Source organism: Aulostomus chinensis, chromosome 10 (assembly GCF_037954235.1).
Source record: "Aulostomus chinensis isolate RoL2024-O1b breed Wild chromosome 10, RoL_Achi_v1.0, whole genome shotgun sequence".
NCBI lineage: Eukaryota > Metazoa > Chordata > Actinopteri > Syngnathiformes > Aulostomidae > Aulostomus > Aulostomus chinensis.
The window spans coordinates 1,116,683-1,134,843 of record NC_141329.1 but is presented as its reverse complement, the minus strand read 5'-3'; the positions used below and the strand labels follow the sequence as shown (position 1 = coordinate 1,134,843).

Sequence of the window (18,161 nt, the reverse complement as noted above, 5' to 3'; positions counted from 1 at the left end):
GAACAGTTTCCTGGATTCGTATCCAGACGATAGTCAAAGTGCTCCTTCCTGACAAAGAAATGCTGCACCGTGCCTTGTGAACACGTGCACACGCGTGTACACGTGTTCACAAGGCTTCAGGATGAACCTGTTTCCTCTCTCACACAACAACCAACTAACCACTGAGGCTTTTAGTTTGAAGCCATCAAGCTGGTTTTCTCTTCACCTTCAGAATTCCTGCAGCTGTTCAGTAATGGAAGGCTCGCTGGTTTGATTCCCCTTGACAAAGGTTTATATTCTCCTGAGCTCACTGGTGGGTTTTGTTCCAGCTGCTGTCAAGTGGAGACGTGCACAGACACTGTCGCTCCTTCTAATCGTCTTATTAGACCTCGTTTCAGGAATTAGTGTGAAATGTGCCTTCCGTTTCTTCGCTGGTGACATCACGCTCAGGTCTCAGCATGGAACCCTTCGTCGCTGAATCATAATTTTAACCATTGTTTGAATAAATGGGTCATTTCCCTCTATTTAGCCAGTCTTTCAAGCTGTTTCCATAGCAACCAAGGTCACAGCATAAACCCTTGTATGAGTCTGTGGCCCTGGGAGGAAGTCGTACCCTGGCAATCCCTCGATGACCTTCAGGATCACGACCGATGAATTATACAACATGATTGGAGGAGGAGTGCCATTTCCTGCCGGGGCCAAACATCTTCATCAGTGGTGAAGTTGTGTTGCTCATCGGTGCTACTGATGCATCACATTTGACTCTCCTGACCCCCCCTCCACACACACACACACACACACACGGAGTGCAAACTGCCCAGGGACACCGACACACTCGTTCTTCTCAGTTGTTTATTTCTCTTGATTCAACTAACATCTTCCTCTGAGACAGAATCACTGTGGCAAATAAACAACCGCAAGAGTCACATGCATAAAAGGTGATTGAGATGAGGATGATGACGATGAGGGAGAGGGAGGACTTGTGTGTATTGTGCCTTCGAGAAGCCCTCCGAGGGTGATGCTGGTTGGCGGACGGTGGCTACGGGGCAACCTGCGCTGCTGAAGCTGATGTGAGGGCCGGTCGCCTCTCCTAGACTACATCCGTGAGCGTCACATATTGCTTGATACATCGTATGTTGGATATACTTCAGCTCCGATGCCAGACGAAGCCGTTACACCATCACTCTTAAGGAAGTGAAGCCCTTTGAGTTGTTCGAGATATTTTTATGTGATGCATACATTTTTATTCCACCAATTCAGGTTTCGACACACTTAGGAGAAAGCGAGGATCACTGGAAACGTAACAAATGTGCTGCAGACTCTTGGTGGAGTGAACGAGTGACGCTGTGTTTTGATCTTTCATGAACGGCAGCTCCGTGACGTCATCGCTAACCCAGATACTGATTGACGTGACCGTCCTGGTGCACATGCTGTTTTAGAGTGCAGCTGGGATTTAAACAGTGCTGTCAAATTGCATGTCCACAATTCAAATAAATACATAAATAAATATATTACATTTGCTTTTTTAATAAATAATGGGAGGCAGGTCGAAGAATAGATAGACTTGAAAGATGTGACCTCCATGGCCGAACCCTATACAGTGTAATATCATGCAGTCGTTGAGAGAGAGAGAGAGAGAGAGAGAGAGAGAGAGAGTGTTCACCTCCAAGTAAAACGTGTGAAACTCTGGCTGTAACATCCTCGTAAGTCTTCATACTGCAGCAGTGTATTTGGGGTGATTTTGTGTGTGTGTGTGTGTGTGTGTGTGTGTGTGTTGTGGGGGCTGCACAGAGATAAACTGGCAACAGCACAGAGGCTCGATGTTTGAATTATCTACTTCTGCCAGGAAACGTTAGATAACGAGCACCACTGTATCCTGCACCGGGGGGAAGGTTTATCGAGATGAGGTGTCGAGGAAGTGTTAGCGTTGAGCTCTACAGGGTCATTAGAGGTGCAGTGACTCCCTTCCACAATCCGGGTCAAATTCAAAGGATAGGAGTTCAAAGAGAAGCCATGAGATGCCAGCGTCAGGACTGACGCCATGTGACATCAACGGCCAAATTAGGAAAAAAAGTTATTTTTGTTGTGCTTTTCTTTCGCCTGATGTCACAGTAGCATGAGTGATCTCAGTGGAAGCCAGAGTCTCTCCAGAAAAGAAGATAGCAGGAGTCATGCATTATGTAACCCAGGATCAAATAACCAGCTGATTGGCAGTGAGTTGCCCATCGTCCTACAGTCGGCTGAGAAACTAGAGATCCTTCTCTCCTCTGAGGCCCATGCTAGTTAGCTTAGCACAATGACTGTCAGTGGGTGGGAAGTGTTAGCATTAACCAGATCAGATTCTGGGTTTTTTACTGGTCCAGAAGTAGTCGCTCTTCTAGTTGTCAACAGACGTTTAGTTTTGTTGGCAGAAATTTCAAGGTGCTGTGTCAAATCACTACGCACAGTCAAGAAAGTAGTTCCGGCTAAGTGTCTGATTCTCCTCATCCTTTTAAGGTCTTGTCGTACAGCAAACGTTCTAACCAATCCTCGTGGTGCAAATCCTGGCAGACATGTTAACATTTCCCATATTTCAATGTGCTAAGCTAACTAGCCTGAGGAGCGAAGGTCTGCTTGTCTGTCTCTGGAGACGATGGACGGTAATGTTCCCAAAAAGCTGTTCCCTTTCATGTGTGTGGGGAAACTGAGTGTTGCTGTTGAGGCTCTTGTTAATTCCTGCTTCTGTACATTCGTGAGCGTGCATAGACGAAGGGAAATATTCACCACGTCACCATAGAAACACCGTTTCCCTCGTGGTTTCGAACCTGACGCTGTCGTGTAGATGATTGAATTGTTGGTTGGGGTGTTTTAAATGTCTGACAACCAAATCAAAGAGGGGATGTGCTATTACTCTTTCCATGTGTCAAACCCATGATGAATCTGTGCCTCATTGTGTGTCGCTATGATTAAACATATAAATACAGTAGTTACAATGCTTTTGTCAAAATGTCCCATTCACCATCCCATCGCTCCCGTGTGGGATCACTATTTACACGTCACCACAAAGAAAAATCTCAGTGTGTTTAAGTGCTAAGGAGAGTGTTAGGATTGTGTACACGAAGGTTTCAGGGGTACGTCTCTGACTGCGGCCTCGTCGAGTGAATGTGATGGTTTAAATGAAGACATGAGTTATAATGACACCATGAACAATGGCAACCCAAGAGTAAATGTAGTCAGTAGTATTCAACTAGCAAGTCAAGTGCTCAGAAGACACCCAAACCGATTAAATTAAATAAAGCAAACATTTCATAGTTGTCAAAAGAACATTCCTTCCCTTGGTCAAATCCATGAGACCTGTTGTGTTGTCGTCCAGGCTGATGATGTCAGACGTGTCCTTGAATCCAGGCGGAGTTTCTCTGGTCATGCTAGTGTGCCCCACACATTTGTGTTTTCTTTTCTTTCTCCAGCACAGACTCCTCTGGGTCCACTGGCTCTATGTTGTCCGAGTTGTGCTGTCTGTTCCGTCAGGATGTCCTCGCGTCACCGTGACGGTGCCGCTCATGTCCACGCCGTCTCTGAGGCGTCCTTGATGTCGTCTGCTTTGCACTTAAATCTTGGACCTGATAAATAACTGCCACCTTTCACCTATCTGTGCTTTAGAATGATACATGTTTTGTCTTAGTTTCAGAAATGTCACGTTCAGGCAAGGGGACCGAATCCTCCTTCAAAGGCCACCCTTTCTTCTCTCTGATGATTACGACGTGAGCGCTGGTTGAGACTCTGCAGGTCAAAGGCCATCCACCTGCAATCGGAGGGATTTAAGTGTGAGTGCTTCGTTCAGTTGATCCTGTTAATTTCATTGGTGACATGTAATACAGGACATTTCTGCTGTTACTGCACCTAACGAGAGATCCCAGACCAGATTAAATCCCGTTTTCATTTCCTCTACAACATCCATTCAGGAAGGATGGGTGACCTCTGAACCCCACAATCACAGAGAGTTCAGTTCACACGGATGTTTGATACCAAGGTGTTTTTATGTTTGTCTACGAGACCAAGTAGGGAGATCGGTAATGGAGGGTCTATCATCGTGTATACATGATATAAGCTTGATAGTTACCGTGGTTTGGGGAGGAAATGGTCAAATCTCCACGTTGGGATCTGTGAATCCTTTCTTCCCTTCGTTCACCAGCACAGGCTTCTCTGTTCTCGTGTGCCAAACAAGTATCTGGTGAGAAAAACACATGCAAGCACAAAGAGCAGCTCCATTAGTAACCAAGGTCCTCTCAACTCACTCACTCTTCCAGCTTCTGTTCTACTCTGTCACAGCCTGAGCAGCACACCTCCATCCACGGGTGGAGAACCACTTGAGCGTGAACCCTGCATTAGATGAGAGTGAGGAGGGATCACAGTGTCTTCCTGCAGATACGACACGCCGCTCTCAGCCAACTGGAAATGTTTCCACGCGGTGCTTGAGCTCTTGTCTTTGCAGCAGCAGGGTTCTCCTGGGCCTGCTGTTGTGCTCTCCAGCCTTTGACCAGGCTGATTTGGCCCCGGATGAACATCCAGGTAAAGGATGGCGAGAGGAAGAGGAGAGCAGAAAAGTGTCAAGCTAATTTTCCCTCGTCGGCTTTGTGTTGGATGGCTCCTTGCTTTCATCTTGCCACGGTGCCATCCATGAATTATGCATAGGGATGTTGAGATGTGCCAGGAGCCCACTCCCACTTTTCTTAGGTGCAGGGGAGGTTAATCGTCATGCTTGCATCTGAAGTAGTTGATTATAAGGGAGAGAGATGCCCATGCACAACTTTTCCTTTTTTCCCTCCCACCCCTTCTGTCCGTGGCTGCACTCATCTGTAATCAGCATGACTTCCCACCCTCCTCATTCCCTGATCTCCAATTCCGCTCTCTCAGCCGTTCGCTGAATCCCCTCTTTTCATTTCCCCGTCTGAATGGCCGGAGGAGAGCAGAGCACAAGCTGGCTGAAAGTAGCTCCCCCTGCCTTCCTCTACCCTCTAAGTGTTGGTGTGTACCAGCAAAAAATTACACTCATTTACATTCTGGATGTTAGAGGATGTCCAGAAGCAGGAGGCCGCCTCCTGAGGAACACTGGCAGCTGAACGAGCTCACTGCCTCACGACGGCTCGCAGACTCACGCCGTCAGACTCCGGCTGTAGAAACTGACACTGCTGAAATAACTGAAGTTATGTCATGTGACATAAGATATAGTTTCAAGAATAAGATTCAAGGCCTTAAATTGTCGGAGGCCATGTTGGTCTCAATGTATTTCTGTTTCAGTTAATTTTGAGTCTCCTTGTTGTGGGTGGAGGACGAGAGCGACATCATCCGACCGGCATCGGATGCATCTAAGGTTATCGGTTACGTTTATCAATGTCCGCGTGTTTTTCTGACAGTTCCACGTTGCATCGATGTTCAGCTCGCATCGATGGAGCTAGGAGGAGTTGTGGTGGAGGAGCCAGGATTCGTCTCAGGAAGAAGGATGAAAACAGCCTCAGAAACGTGGAAACATCGATGCACGGAAACCTACGGAGACGCAGTTCCTCTCCAAACAAAAAAGATGAATAAGGGAGTAAAGAGTCAGACCCTCGAGCGCTGGTATCAATGAAATCAAGTCCCATCTGACTGCAGAATGAATCTAGAAAATTTGCTAATAGATGTGAAAACATTATAATTCTCTCCGTTGCCAAGGGCGACGCACAGTAGGGGGTCGGACACCAAGTCTGAAAATCTTTTAAGGTTTTTCTCTTTTCTTCTCAGCATGAACTTCTACAGAGGTCAAACATTCTTGGTGACCTGGTCGGACCTTTGAGGGTCACGTGGTACACAGGACATCATGTTGTGTTATAGCAGACAAGGGTTCATTTGCATTTTTTTTACACGCTCATACAAATTGAGCAAATCCCTTAATTACCAGCTGCTGATGTTAAGCAGCTTAACAGCAGTAAAAGTTGAACAGAGGTGGAATTACCTTGGTGCAATTGGCTGCTTTGGGCTCCAGGTCATTCAGTGTGACCAGTTCCCGCAGCAAACTGCTCTCCTGGTAGCCCCCCTTCACCCCGCGAAGCTTGAAATACGCCTGTGGCTTGAAGAGGATGAGCCTCAGGTTGATGGCGAAGCCAGCCATGTCGATGGCGAAGGGCCGATGAGGGTCGAACACCGTCTTCCAGCCGTAGACCTTTCCAGCTGCATTGACCTTGGGGGACTCGTACCGTAAACCGCCCACGAAGGCCACAGGCCACACAGAAACTTTTCGAGTCGATCTCATCTGGCAGGAGGAGAGTCGGGGAGAGAACCAGTCATGTGAACAAACCGACACGACAGTGAGACACACACTGGAGCATCAGCTGCCAGAGCTACGAGGCCGGCGTGGGACGGAGGGTTTTTAGGCCTGCTGCTGTTCTTCATTGTGAATATTGACCAAAGCAGTGTGACATGTACAGCTGACACACGGTTAGATGAAAGCAGATGACACACACTGTTCAGCAGGCGCCCTACGATGAGATAATTGGCCACAGCAAATCTTTAAAGGCAGTAAAGGTGAACACCGGCCTGACAGCTGAAAGGAGCCGACCCATTAAGTGGCTCTGCTGCTGATTCTTGCAGGTAGAACACAGCCACACTTCTCCGTGTCCTTTAATCAGCCAGCATCAAACGATCTCACCGCCCTTTTCTTTGTCTGCCTTTCCCAGCGAGTTTCTGCTACGCTGCGAGAGCTGCTGCACCGAGGAGTCGCTTTTATAACGAGGAAGGGGATGAACGTTAAGAGGCGCTTAATCAGGAGTAATGACGCTGGAGCGCGTGTGTGGAATAAAGCTGCATATTGTACAGAAGTGATTGCAGGGGGTGTTGATGGTGGGGGGGAGAAGGTGTCGTAGGCTGCTTCAGGTAGATCATGTGGGCATCATCGCATGGCGGTCCTTTGTGTGATACGTTGGCGATGATGCATTTACACCTGAGCGGCTCCAGAGGTCAGCGCACCTTCACCTTTTAGACCACATCATCATTTAGACACCACCTGACAGTGGAGAGCAAATATGCTGCAAACTCAGGTTCCAGAGAAGCTGTGAGTTCCATCAGACGGCAGCAGAAGTCGAGGACCTGATGAACACGTCTGCAGGAGCTCTTTTATTTCAATCTTTTTGCTGCAGGTGGTGAACCCGTCCCTTGACGCAGTTAAAGGCAGCAGCTCTTATTCAAGGGAGTTGCTTAACGAGCTTCAGCTAACGTGTGTTTGGTTAATTACCTCTGACAGGAGGTGGTGTGAGCACCAGCATGGCTGTTTGTTGGTTACCAGGATATTTCACAAAGTAATGGCCGCGCTTTGATGACATCCATCTCTTATTTTAGCTAAAAAGATGGGGAATGTTATGTGTACTTTCAAGGATGTCACAGGGTTCAAGCAGGAAGACAGAAAGATGGAATTTTGCCACTGTTAAGGTTCCTCTGGAGACACTTCAACTGTCTAAAGGAGGTTTCTGGAATGTCTCGTGAATGTGCAGGATGTTTCTTCATTATTCTGTTGTCTGATTGTCTGAGTTGATCTCTCAGCGCTGTTCAATCACACCTCTCACTCATCCTGCACTGATACACTCGCTTTAATCCAAGAAGTGAGTGAACAAACTAGTGTTTCTGCAGGCGACATCAAGAGGCTTCTCATCACTCGTACTGAGAACGAGTGAGGATGCCAGCGGGTGAAACAGCACTGATCCCTCCTCCACTGGCAGTCAAGCAACAAAGTTCGTCCTGCCCTGTTTTGATGCATACGATGCGTTTTAGTCTTCTTGTTCACTGATGTGCACGCCTGCTTATGTGTGCGTTTGAGGTGCGTGACCTGCTCCACACAGTGAGGGTCCGTCAGAGACGAGCAGCAGAGAGAAGCTCCACGTGTCCTCCTGGACGCATCACTGCCGGCGCCGCCGTGAAGGTCTAATGCCTGTTTGTCATCATGGAGATTTATTTACAGCCCAAAGTAAACTAGAGACATCTGAAAGTGTGTGTCGTCACTTCCTGGTATTGTTATCATCCGGTTTAGTGATGAAAACCTTTCAACCAGTACAACAGAGCTGGTGACTAACGACACATTCCTGATTCATTAAATGAGACGGACAAACCAGCAGCTTCAGTCAGGCTGACATCATGGTCCACAGGGGTGCTCTTCTTATCCACTTTAATGTGAATGCATCTGATAATGTGGCAGGTGTGCAGAATATAATACATATTTGTGTATAAAGTAATTAACAGTGTAAATAGAAAGATATTGTTTCGTTACATTTGTGGATGCAAGTCTCAGTATTCTGGTTAAAAATAGAACAAACACCAGTGGATAACTTGCGGTTTGGGAGACAAACATAAACATTCTAATGAAGGCTCGCTCAATAATTCATGGATTCCTTTACAAGGATGTGCTTTTACACTGGAAAATGCATTTTTCATGAAGATTTTTGTAGTTCTCAATAAACCCTGACCTAGAAAGAACGCATGTCATAAAAGGTAGTGTGTGCCAGAGTCAGGGACTTTTTTGAAAAGCTGAAACATGAAAAGCACGTTTCTATAATTCAGCAACTGCACATTTGTGGTATTAAGAATTGTCTTGACAGCCAGCAATGATATTAATTTTTGATTAAACCCAGAACACATGACATCATCTCTCTTCAATAACACCCTGCTATTCCAGCAGTCGCAGCAGCATCTCTCCATGCTGCTCATGTTGGAGGACGAGCAGGTGAGAGTTCACGCACCTGATGTGGGTGTGGCCATTCAGCTGATACCATTCATGGTTCATTCATGATCAGACACTTCTTTTGTAGTTAATTTGGGTTCAAGATCAAACGGATGAGCAGTAACAATGCGGCTGATGTCCTACGTTCATTACCGAGAATAACAGAAGGGTCTTGCACCAAAGAACCTCAAAGAACCTTCAACAGCTGCTTTTATTTTCTACCAATAAACGTTGTCTTATTTGCTGACGTCAACCAGGCAAACATCAGCTGACACTAGGATGCAGTGGAGGAGTCACTGCCACTGACGCCCAGGAGGGGTCGCTACCATTTAGTGAAGACTATTTTTGGGCTTTTGTCACTGAGTTTCCTGGTCCCTTTCTTCTGTTGGCCATTATTTGGACTGCTTGGATGCGCACGGTCAGAATTCATACCATCACTCCTTTGACTATTTCTTACAGCCTGGTCACATCGCTCCTATCAGCTCTGAGTCTTCACTGAGACGTCGTTGTGGTTGACTCTCAGCTTCCTGTCTGTCGGCCGTCGCCTGGTATTTTTATCGAATTTGTTTTCCTCTCTCATCCCCAGGGCCGTTGCTCTGGCTCGTAACCAGGATGGAGGAGATGGAGCCGGACCACTTCAGCTGATTCCCCCGGACAGGTAATGACAGGCCCCGTCAATACCCCACGCTCCACTCACCACCAACCCGTCTGCACTCCTAACAAGCCTCCGGGCTAAGACTTGCAGGACCTGGACCGCGTCTGCTCAGGTCATTCATCTGACGTCAAGATGGATGGCCTGGAATGTTGTGATTACCTGGCCAAACTTCCCTCCCCTCAGATCCCTGCTCATGATGGTGAGGAGCCAATCAATAAAGCTTCAGCATTGATGATTGATTAACCACCACAGAATAATAGAAATAAAAAGGCCTGCTGGCCTGCAGCAGGACGCAGAGGTAAGGAAGCGTTTCCCCAGCAGCACAAGAACGCCTTCCCTCCATTCCACACGTCCACCCAGAGACACGCTGGTCAGTTCTTATCCTCGGGATCATTAGACAGTCTGATAATAAACTCTGGGTTTCATGATCAATGCTCCAATGGCTGCTGAGCCTTTAAGCTTTCCAAACAGACCGGAGCAGTCAGCCGCTGGGTTCCTACAGGGAACAGTTCAATCTTTAGCCCCCCCCCAATTACTCACCATCCACTTTGCACTCTGCTTGTTTCTTGAAAACTAAATCTGACATCAGCAGTGCTGAAAAGCAGACGCAGCTTTTGTTGCTGTGCTGAGTTGCTGGTGGAGGACAGGAGTTGCAAGGAAGTTCCCCTTCATGCTCAGGCCTGTCCTCTCGGCTGCTGGAGGGGGGTGGATTTAGACCCATAACCCCCACAAGCCACCTTCTTCAATGAGTGGGACCACACAACCACAACCAGAATCCAGCTACTGCCAATTTGTTGAATTCGATTAACTGGACCAAAAGTGTTCACCACATTCCTAGAATGTCTAAATCTGAAGTCTCTCACCTGGTCACCAACCACGTCCCGCCTCAGTCAGACATGGTGACTGGTACATTCTCACTGCTTCTGTTGCGGGTTAGCCTCGTTTATCAATAATCACCATTAATACTTCATGAACTTTAACGACCATTTTCCCCTTTGTAAACGAATACCTGGACATATCTGTAATCCCACTACAATTAGATGATTGACTCTCTTCCTGTTGCCAGGAGACAAGTTGACCTTCAGGTGTGTGAGGTTCTACATCAAGAACATGCAAGAACAGCAGAGCTGACAGGTCGCTGTAGCCTCAGCAGACTGTTAGCGTGTGGGAGCCTCAAGTGAGAGACACGTCGGTTAGTAAATCTGAGCGTTGATGACTTCAGGTGGCTAGCAGCCAATTAGCATGCATGTTAGCATAGCTGACATGTTCCTGGCTTCTCCGGGCAGGTGACATGCGTGTTATGGTGTAGAGGTGCAGGTGATGATGATCGGAGGTGATAAATACTCTCGGTTGCTGCGTGAGTGGATGAATGCTCTTTGTGCTCGTTCCCCTGAAGCCAGATGTTGGCAGGGGTTTTGGTCCCGAGCAGATTCATTCTTCCTGTGATGATGTGTGATGTGTTTCTGCAGAGTTGTTTAATTTCACACTCGATGGAAGTGAAGTGTTTTATTAATAGCACCTAGACGCTGGGACCCAGCTCTCACCTCCTCAAACAGCTCCAGGCTGTATGTGTTGTCGTCGTCAGCGAAGTAGACGATGCCAGCTTGACTGTTGTTGGCGTTGAAGGTCTCCCGCAGCCACCGCAGGGCCAGGTTCCTCTGCATGGTCCCCCTGGGGATCCTGGGGTCCCGAGTATCCCCCCGCAGCTTATAATTCCTGGGCGTCTCCACGTTAAGGTGGGTGTAGTTTAGCCCCGTTTCTCGGAGGAGTCGCGTTACAAGAGGCGTTCGCCTTTGGGAGTCCTCCACCAGGATCCAGTGCAGGTTGGGGACGTGGAGGAAGGTGTTAGCCAGCCGCGTCAGCTCCGCCTTCTGCACTGGGCGGCTGTAGGTGGGGGTGATGATGTGGATGGTAGGCAGCACATCGGACCAGGGTGGAGGCCGCGTGTACACATACTCAGTCCTCACCACCTCCACAATGTCCTTGTCTGAGGCACAGTATTCCTTGGAGTCCTGTGCCTGGGCTCCTGCCTCCCTCTTTCCCTCCACACCATCATCTGCAGATTTGGGGTTAAGAAGACATGTAAAGCATTAGTGCAGCCTTCTATATTTGCCTCAGGTGACTTAAACCCAATGGGGGTAAAGTGTACCTGAGAGTCGGTGGCGGTGGACTGCAAGCTTCTCTGGAATGATAAAGATCTCTTTTACTAGGTGATGACAGGCTGCAAAAAGTGAAAGCAGGCACTGTGAGACGGTAACACAGCTGAAGAAGGAGAGAGAGTTGCTAGCCTGTTGCTATTCCCGCTGCCTCGGGTTGGGGCTCTCCATCTACAGACTGGAATATGTGGGTGTGTGGTTCTAATTGCACCACCCGACCTCTACTCAACCCCTCCGACATCGTCCAGGATTTACTGAACCTGGCTGACATCAGGACGCCTAAACAGGGCTTCAATTTGCTCCAAGTTCAGTCAGCCTGAGTTGAGCTGTGCTGGTTGATAGCAGCTGCAAACAGCAGCAGAGATGTTTGGCTGGAGGAAGCAGAAGCAGCCGAGGGATCATTTGACTCTGAGAAGTGCTTCACGTGGACATCCGCTTCCTCTGGGCACTCAAGTATGAATATTCATGTTTGGAACTGAAGTGAAACAAAACTCTAGAGGGTAAAAACTTCCCATGATTGAATATTTCAGATGGATTATAGCAGCATTTCAGCAGGAGCATAATTCAAACGACTCGTTATGCATAGACGGTCCGTCCCTGCGTCATCATGACAGAAAAGACATTCGATTCTTCGGCTCTGAAAGGGGCTTTTAATATTATTGTTAAATTCAGAATCAGAGTTTCTCTGCTCCCACGTCCGGGCCATCGCCACGTGACTGCAGACTTCTGCTGGATCCAACAAACATCCTGGATCCTGAATTAACACTGAATCACATTGTGAATCTGGGTCAGTTTTAGGTCTGATCAACAAATAAACAATCCTATCATAAATTGGGAAGATTTTTGTTGCCATGGTGAGTCCAAGCTGCTGAGCCAGCGTTGGTCGCTCTGTCACCAAGAACACGAGAGCATTTGGAGTGTTAGAGAGCAGATTGATTTCAAATCTGCGTAGAAACGAGCGTTCAGCGTGGGGCGCATTTACACAGTGGGCCGAAAACATGGGGGTTCCGTGATGTTATGAAGTTACAATCAGAGCAGCAAAACATGAAGAAATGAGCAGAGCGTCAGCTGATCTGAGTACAGTCTAAACTAGTGTTGTTTCTGAAAGAAGATGAATCATTAACAAACGTCTGACATCATGGCGAGCGGGTGAACCAGCAACCAGCTCTGTTGATGACTCTGCAGATGTAGAAGATCACGTCAGGGGTTCTGCAAATAAGGCCACCAAAATACAGTGACCCACTTGTGGCTCCAGACCCAGTCTTTGTGAAAGGGGGATCTAGATGAGACCAACCATGCAAGTGTCGACTGTGACCTCTGACACCATGGGGGGTGGGGGGGCTTCAGGTATTTATAGTGGGAAACTCCATGTTAGTTGAGGGTTGTGATTTCTTGCTATTAAGCTCGTTTTGATTCCTGTCATCAAGACCGGGATGTTGTGACGGACAGCGTCTGATTCTAGAATCATTCAGGTTGATCGTTTCCTGACGTGAGCCACGGCTGACGGCAGGCTGTCAGAGGTGAGCTCAGGCGCCACTCACGCCTCACACACAAAGAGGCTTTTTCTGCGCCACATAGATTAACACAATCTGCTGCTGGCCAGATGTTCCCGCGAGGCTGCAGCGAGCTCGCTGCCAGGAACCTCCAGCTTCTCTCACACAGGCGAGCCGCCGGGTCACATGGCGCTGGAGGGAGACGTTCCACCTCCCTCCATCTAAGATGACGCAGTCACCTGGTGGAGGAGCAGTATTACTCTTCCAGCAATGTTTGCTTTGTTAACCCCGTGGGTGCGTTTGTGACATTATAAGAAGAGTACAAAGAGACTTATTGATTTTCTGTCGATCTAATTTAGCTTTGTTTACCCTGCAACACATTTGACATTTTACCCTGTTGGTTTGTGCTCTCCAGGGGGGCACAAGTGTGTATTAACGACTCCGGCTAGAGCACAAATGTAATATTGCAGGTGTTCCATTAAGTTAATTGGCAGATGTGTTTTCGCGATCAAACAGCAGGTGGGGTGCTAGGGGGTTGCTAGCCTGCGACCTGCCTGGGCCTGCACGCTGACTGTGATAACAAGAGGAAAACCAGCCAAAGGCAAGTACTTGCAGTCAGGCCACACAAAGGAATTCATATGAAAGTGCTGAACAACCCTGTCACACACTGACAGTGAGGGAGTGTGTGTGTCTTCATCAGTCCACGCTGATGAGCTCCGCAGTGGCCGGACAAGTGTTATTGAGCTGCGATGAGGCTGACGCCACGGCGGCTGAGTGCCTCTAAATGAACGGCTCTGTCTGAACTTGAAGAGCAGTGTGAGCTTGGAGGACCCTCATCACTCGTGGTATTGCTGTGGGGTGCAGTGTGATGCGTACCCTTGCGAATGGCGAGGAGCGGAGCAATAGCGCTTTGGTGCCAAACAGTGATGAGCAGAGTCCAGGGTAACACGATCAACACGATGGCAAGAATATCTCTTCTCTTCGGCATCTCCAGGATTGGTTATTTGGCTCAGCATTACCTGTCGATGAGAACAGGACGTGTGAGCATCAGTGGTGTTGGCGTCATTCATGTCTGTGCGTGGAGAAACACCGATTCACTCAACGTTCTCTGGCACATAAGCAGCAAATCTGCTGAATGTTAATTAGCTAGAAAGAGGAAGGACATTCGCAGGGTTGTAATTATCATTTAATGACTCAGGAAATGCGTCCCAGGCAGTAGAGGCCCAGATTCAGAACAGCAGTCCTCTGAGAGCTGCTGCTTTGTCCAGATGAAATCCTGCTCTGCTGCAGTGATGCACAGATTATGGATTAGATTAGCGAGCAGGAGTAGGTTGGTCCAACCTCACAGAAAACCAGAGTAGCAATAATCCCAAAGACAACATGAATCCCCCTCCATCTACTGGTACTTCCTGTTAGGGCAGAACAAATAGTAACAAGTACAGTGTATGATAGTAGAAGTACACTCACAAATATGCACAAAAGCTGACTTAAATTTTACGCTCTGAGATATTATGAGGCATATTAATATTGACAAAACCAATGACCAAGTGAAACTGCGTCTTCCACCGCCATCCAGGCTCATTGATTTGACAACGATTGAAGTTTCCACCCATGAAACTTGATCATCGCTGGTCGTATTTAAGGTGCCGCTGCTCAGCGTGGCCGAAGGCCTCCACCTGCCTCCTGCAACGTCGTGGAGCTGGAGATGCTAGTTAGGTTATGACTCAACCTTCAGCGTAACTCCAGCGTGTAGTTGAAGAGAGCCGCGCTGAAGCAGCACACGACTCACGCAGCAGCAGGAAGTAAAATGGCATAAACTGCAGTGTGTCTGATCTCATGGACCGGCAGAATTTTGACTGTCCTCTTTTTTACCCGTCTGATTTCAAACTTTAAACAGAAAAAGACTTTCACTTTTTTGTTCTTTGGTGCCTTTAGCCGTTCCCTCCCCTTCCTGGTGAATGGTAGGTTGTGTTGGGGGTTTATTGTGGCGTTTTATGCTACTTGAACATTGCCGGCACACACGTCCAATTCAAGGCGTTCCGTGAATCAAATGTAGGACTTTGTCCTTTTCCTCTTGTTTGTGTGAACGAGAAGAGAAGAACAAGCAAACTTTGAGGAGGAATATCCCAGACTGTTGGGTTTTATTTCCAGATCATTTCATTCAGACTGTCCTCAAAAAAACGGTCCAATTACAGCTGCAGAGACACTGACCAAGCATGAACTGGAACAGCTTCTACAAGTCAAGAAGATTCATTTCATTAGACTTCCGTACTGGAACAATTTGTTTTAAAAACCCATCATAATGATGCCTTTCCTTAATGAATATAAAGTATTGAATGCACCAGTACATTTAGTACATCCCCTACTACATAAATCAAATGATTTAAAATCTGCACCATTAAAGTTTATACAAACTATTCTGAATGACCAAGTGCTCCTGCTGTGTGAAATCCAACTTCTTCCTGTCTTCTAAGTGAGGTGATGTGACCGACAGTTGGCATGTAGAAGACTGCTGCTAAAAAAATACTTGTATGAACATGCAATTATGAATTTTCCCCCATAAAAATGTATGCATGAAATTGTTCTGTACATTTCCATCGATGTGGAAAAGTCTGACAAACCATTCTGAAAAGATCAGATTGTCTTTAAAAAACCTTTTTGAAAAAAACAATTCTACATTCTGCAAGTTTCCATGAAAACGTAACATTCTACCTGCATCACCTACGTTCCCTCGTGTCAGGTTCTAACGAGGGCACGCGTGTGGTCCTTGAATTTCAAGTGTGAACAAGTTGAGTGCAGGATGACGGCGCTCTCAGGCTTTGTTTCTCCACCTCCTTAATAAGCTTCTGTTATTATGAGGCAGCCTTACCGGTGAAATGCAGTTATTAACTGATCTGCTCAATTAAACTCAGCGTAAAACAGACATAATGTGAGCACAGGTGTTTGGCATATTCATTTCACATTTACTCATGAGAACACAAGTTGTCATGTCTCCCACTGCGATCCCGCCCCCACTGCTGTGGAGAGAAGCAGTATATTGAGGTGGAACATAATGGCACATGCCGATTATGTTTATGGAGCTCTGTAAATACATACAGCGTCAGATGAAAGCCTTGAGCGTGAAAGGAGCTGACGCTGCTCCCGCTTTCTGCAGATAGGAATCGCTGCTGAGGTTTGAAGCTGGAGTTCTTCTGCCTTCAGCGGGGGTGGGGTGGGGGGTGGGGTTGATTTACTGGTGCGTTCACCCTAGACAAGTCTGTCCAGGTGTCTCTGCAGGCCTTTAATGTAGTAACACAATTCACCGAACTCAGGCTACGTTACAGCTCCTGTTTGTTCCTTCGCTCTCGCTGTTCACTTTGGAGACGTCTCTACATGCTGACAGTGCAGAACGGCTTCAAGGATCACGACAACACCGGATTTAGGCCTCATACACCTGTCTCACGATCATCAGTCGGGTCTGTTGACACCTGAATGAGAGCTGGCTGGACGATATCACACAGGGATTTGAGACATCGTCGTCATTTTGTGACTTTTCTTGGTTTCGAAAGCTGAATTACAATCAAGTGATGCAGTTTTCTGAGTTTGCCAGCTCTCCTGATGTCTGGCTTCATCATCTTATATCCACAAATCACTGACCATCATCACAAATCCTGTTCATATTTTCAGCGATGACATCGTCAATACTCTTGCAACATTGACAGAGATGTTTCATCACACAAATGGTCATAATTAGATTTTGTCCATATCATCTGGAACATTTAACTTCAGATGGAAGAATTAAGTCTCAGTTTGAAGAAGAAATTGACCATTTTTACGCGCCCTGTTTGTTTATCAAACTCACATCCATCATCATTAATATTTCATAGGGTAAAATGCATCGCAGCAGTTGTACTTCAAGAGCCGCTGTCTAATACTTGAGTGACTAAATTTACTGCTGACATCGGGTATATTTACTACATAACCGTGTTCTACAGCTGAGTTGAGGGTGGTAGCTGGATTGTCAGACAGATTTATTGTCATATTTATGGGTAATTTGCTGCCGTCAAACTCAGCCGTCCTGGACTTGTTTCAGTGGACGGGAACCAGAAGCAGGAAGCCATCAGAGCGAGTGGGCACGCGCCTCACCACATGAAAGCAACTCCTCCATCGTTAGTGTCATTAATTCCGCCTGTTTCTTGAATTAATACGCTGATAAGGATGCAGATGCAGAGATATGAGCTCATGTCCCACTATTCAGCCTGGTCTCCTCTCATCCTGTCACCAACAAGCAGAGATATCTCTGATGACATCACTCGATGAATTTGTCTGGCTGTTTCCTCAGACCCAGACTCAGTTCCACTCCGCCGAGAGCAGCCGACGTGTTCCAGGGGCCTGATGCATCAGTCACGCCGCTCCTGCAATCAGGTCAGAGCTCCAGACGTCTCCGGGACGCAGCCGACGGCAATTCACATCACAACTGTCTACCCGTTCACCGCAGATAATGCTTGAGACGAAGGGCCCGGTGGGATGGAGCGATGGAGGGATAGAGGGATGGAGGGATAGAGGGATGGAGGGATGGCGAATGTGGGGCAGAAAGCAAGAAAGACACACATATAGAAACACACTGACATCAGAGGCAGCGCGCTAATAATCATGTGACTCGTCAGCCTTTTTACTCATTTACTTTCATCATTTACTCTTGGACTGTGTTAATAAACAGGAAGTGGAAGGGAAAGTCCTGCCCTGGATGTCTGCCGGCCAGTCCCTGAAACTGAAGGTTCACGGCCGAGGCCGTGGGGGTGTCGCGTGCGGGGGCTTCACCTTAACTCTTATATCAGTGTGAATGTCAACGCTGCGATCAATAAAGCACCAGCAGTTATCAGAGCTCGACTGCCAGGTCGCCTCACATCTGCCCTTCACGACTCAGAGCGCTCACCAACGACATCACCCACCATGCTCACTCACCCGGCCCGCCCTCCCCCCTGGATGCCTGATCAGCCCCTGATATGCTATTGTTTATCCGTATTGATGACTCGAGTACAATTTGAGGTTTCTTATGATGCTCATCTCATTCTGCAGGAGCGCTTGGCTCGCAGTCACGGTTCACTTCCCTCTGACGACAATGTGGCGAAGCTGTTTGAGGTGGGTGGGGGTGCTTCCCCTCACAGGTTAACTGACCT

At 47.6% G+C, this 18,161-nt stretch overlaps 1 protein-coding gene and 1 long non-coding RNA gene across 5 annotated transcripts in view; one reads left to right on the top strand and one right to left on the bottom strand.

Moving 5' to 3' along the window:
- Positions 1–825: 825 nt before the first annotated feature.
- Positions 826–18,161, bottom strand: part of b3gat1a (beta-1,3-glucuronyltransferase 1 (glucuronosyltransferase P) a) — a 70,916-nt gene continuing 53,580 nt past the window's right edge. For 2 of the 4 annotated variants that reach the window (XM_086215420.1, XM_086215421.1), the window contains 6 exons: positions 13,879–14,021; positions 11,503–11,574; positions 10,898–11,409; positions 5,948–6,244; positions 4,079–4,186; positions 826–3,760 (listed from right to left, as the gene is read on the bottom strand). In XM_086215420.1, the coding sequence (XP_086071546.1) occupies positions 4,100–4,186; positions 5,948–6,244; positions 10,898–11,409; positions 11,503–11,574; positions 13,879–13,990 (1,080 nt within the window). In that variant the 5' untranslated portion in view covers positions 13,991–14,021 and the 3' untranslated portion in view covers positions 826–3,760; positions 4,079–4,099. The remainder of the gene's footprint in view (positions 3,761–4,078; positions 4,187–5,947; positions 6,245–10,897; positions 11,410–11,502; positions 11,575–13,878; positions 14,022–18,161) is intronic. The other 2 variants (XM_086215422.1, XM_086215423.1) reach the window with 2 other exon arrangements.
- LOC147254010 (uncharacterized) lies at positions 9,038–18,124 on the top strand. The gene is made up of 4 exons (XR_015118101.1): positions 9,038–9,116; positions 9,285–9,356; positions 17,324–17,406; positions 18,061–18,124. It is a non-coding gene; the product is annotated as an uncharacterized LOC147254010 (long non-coding RNA).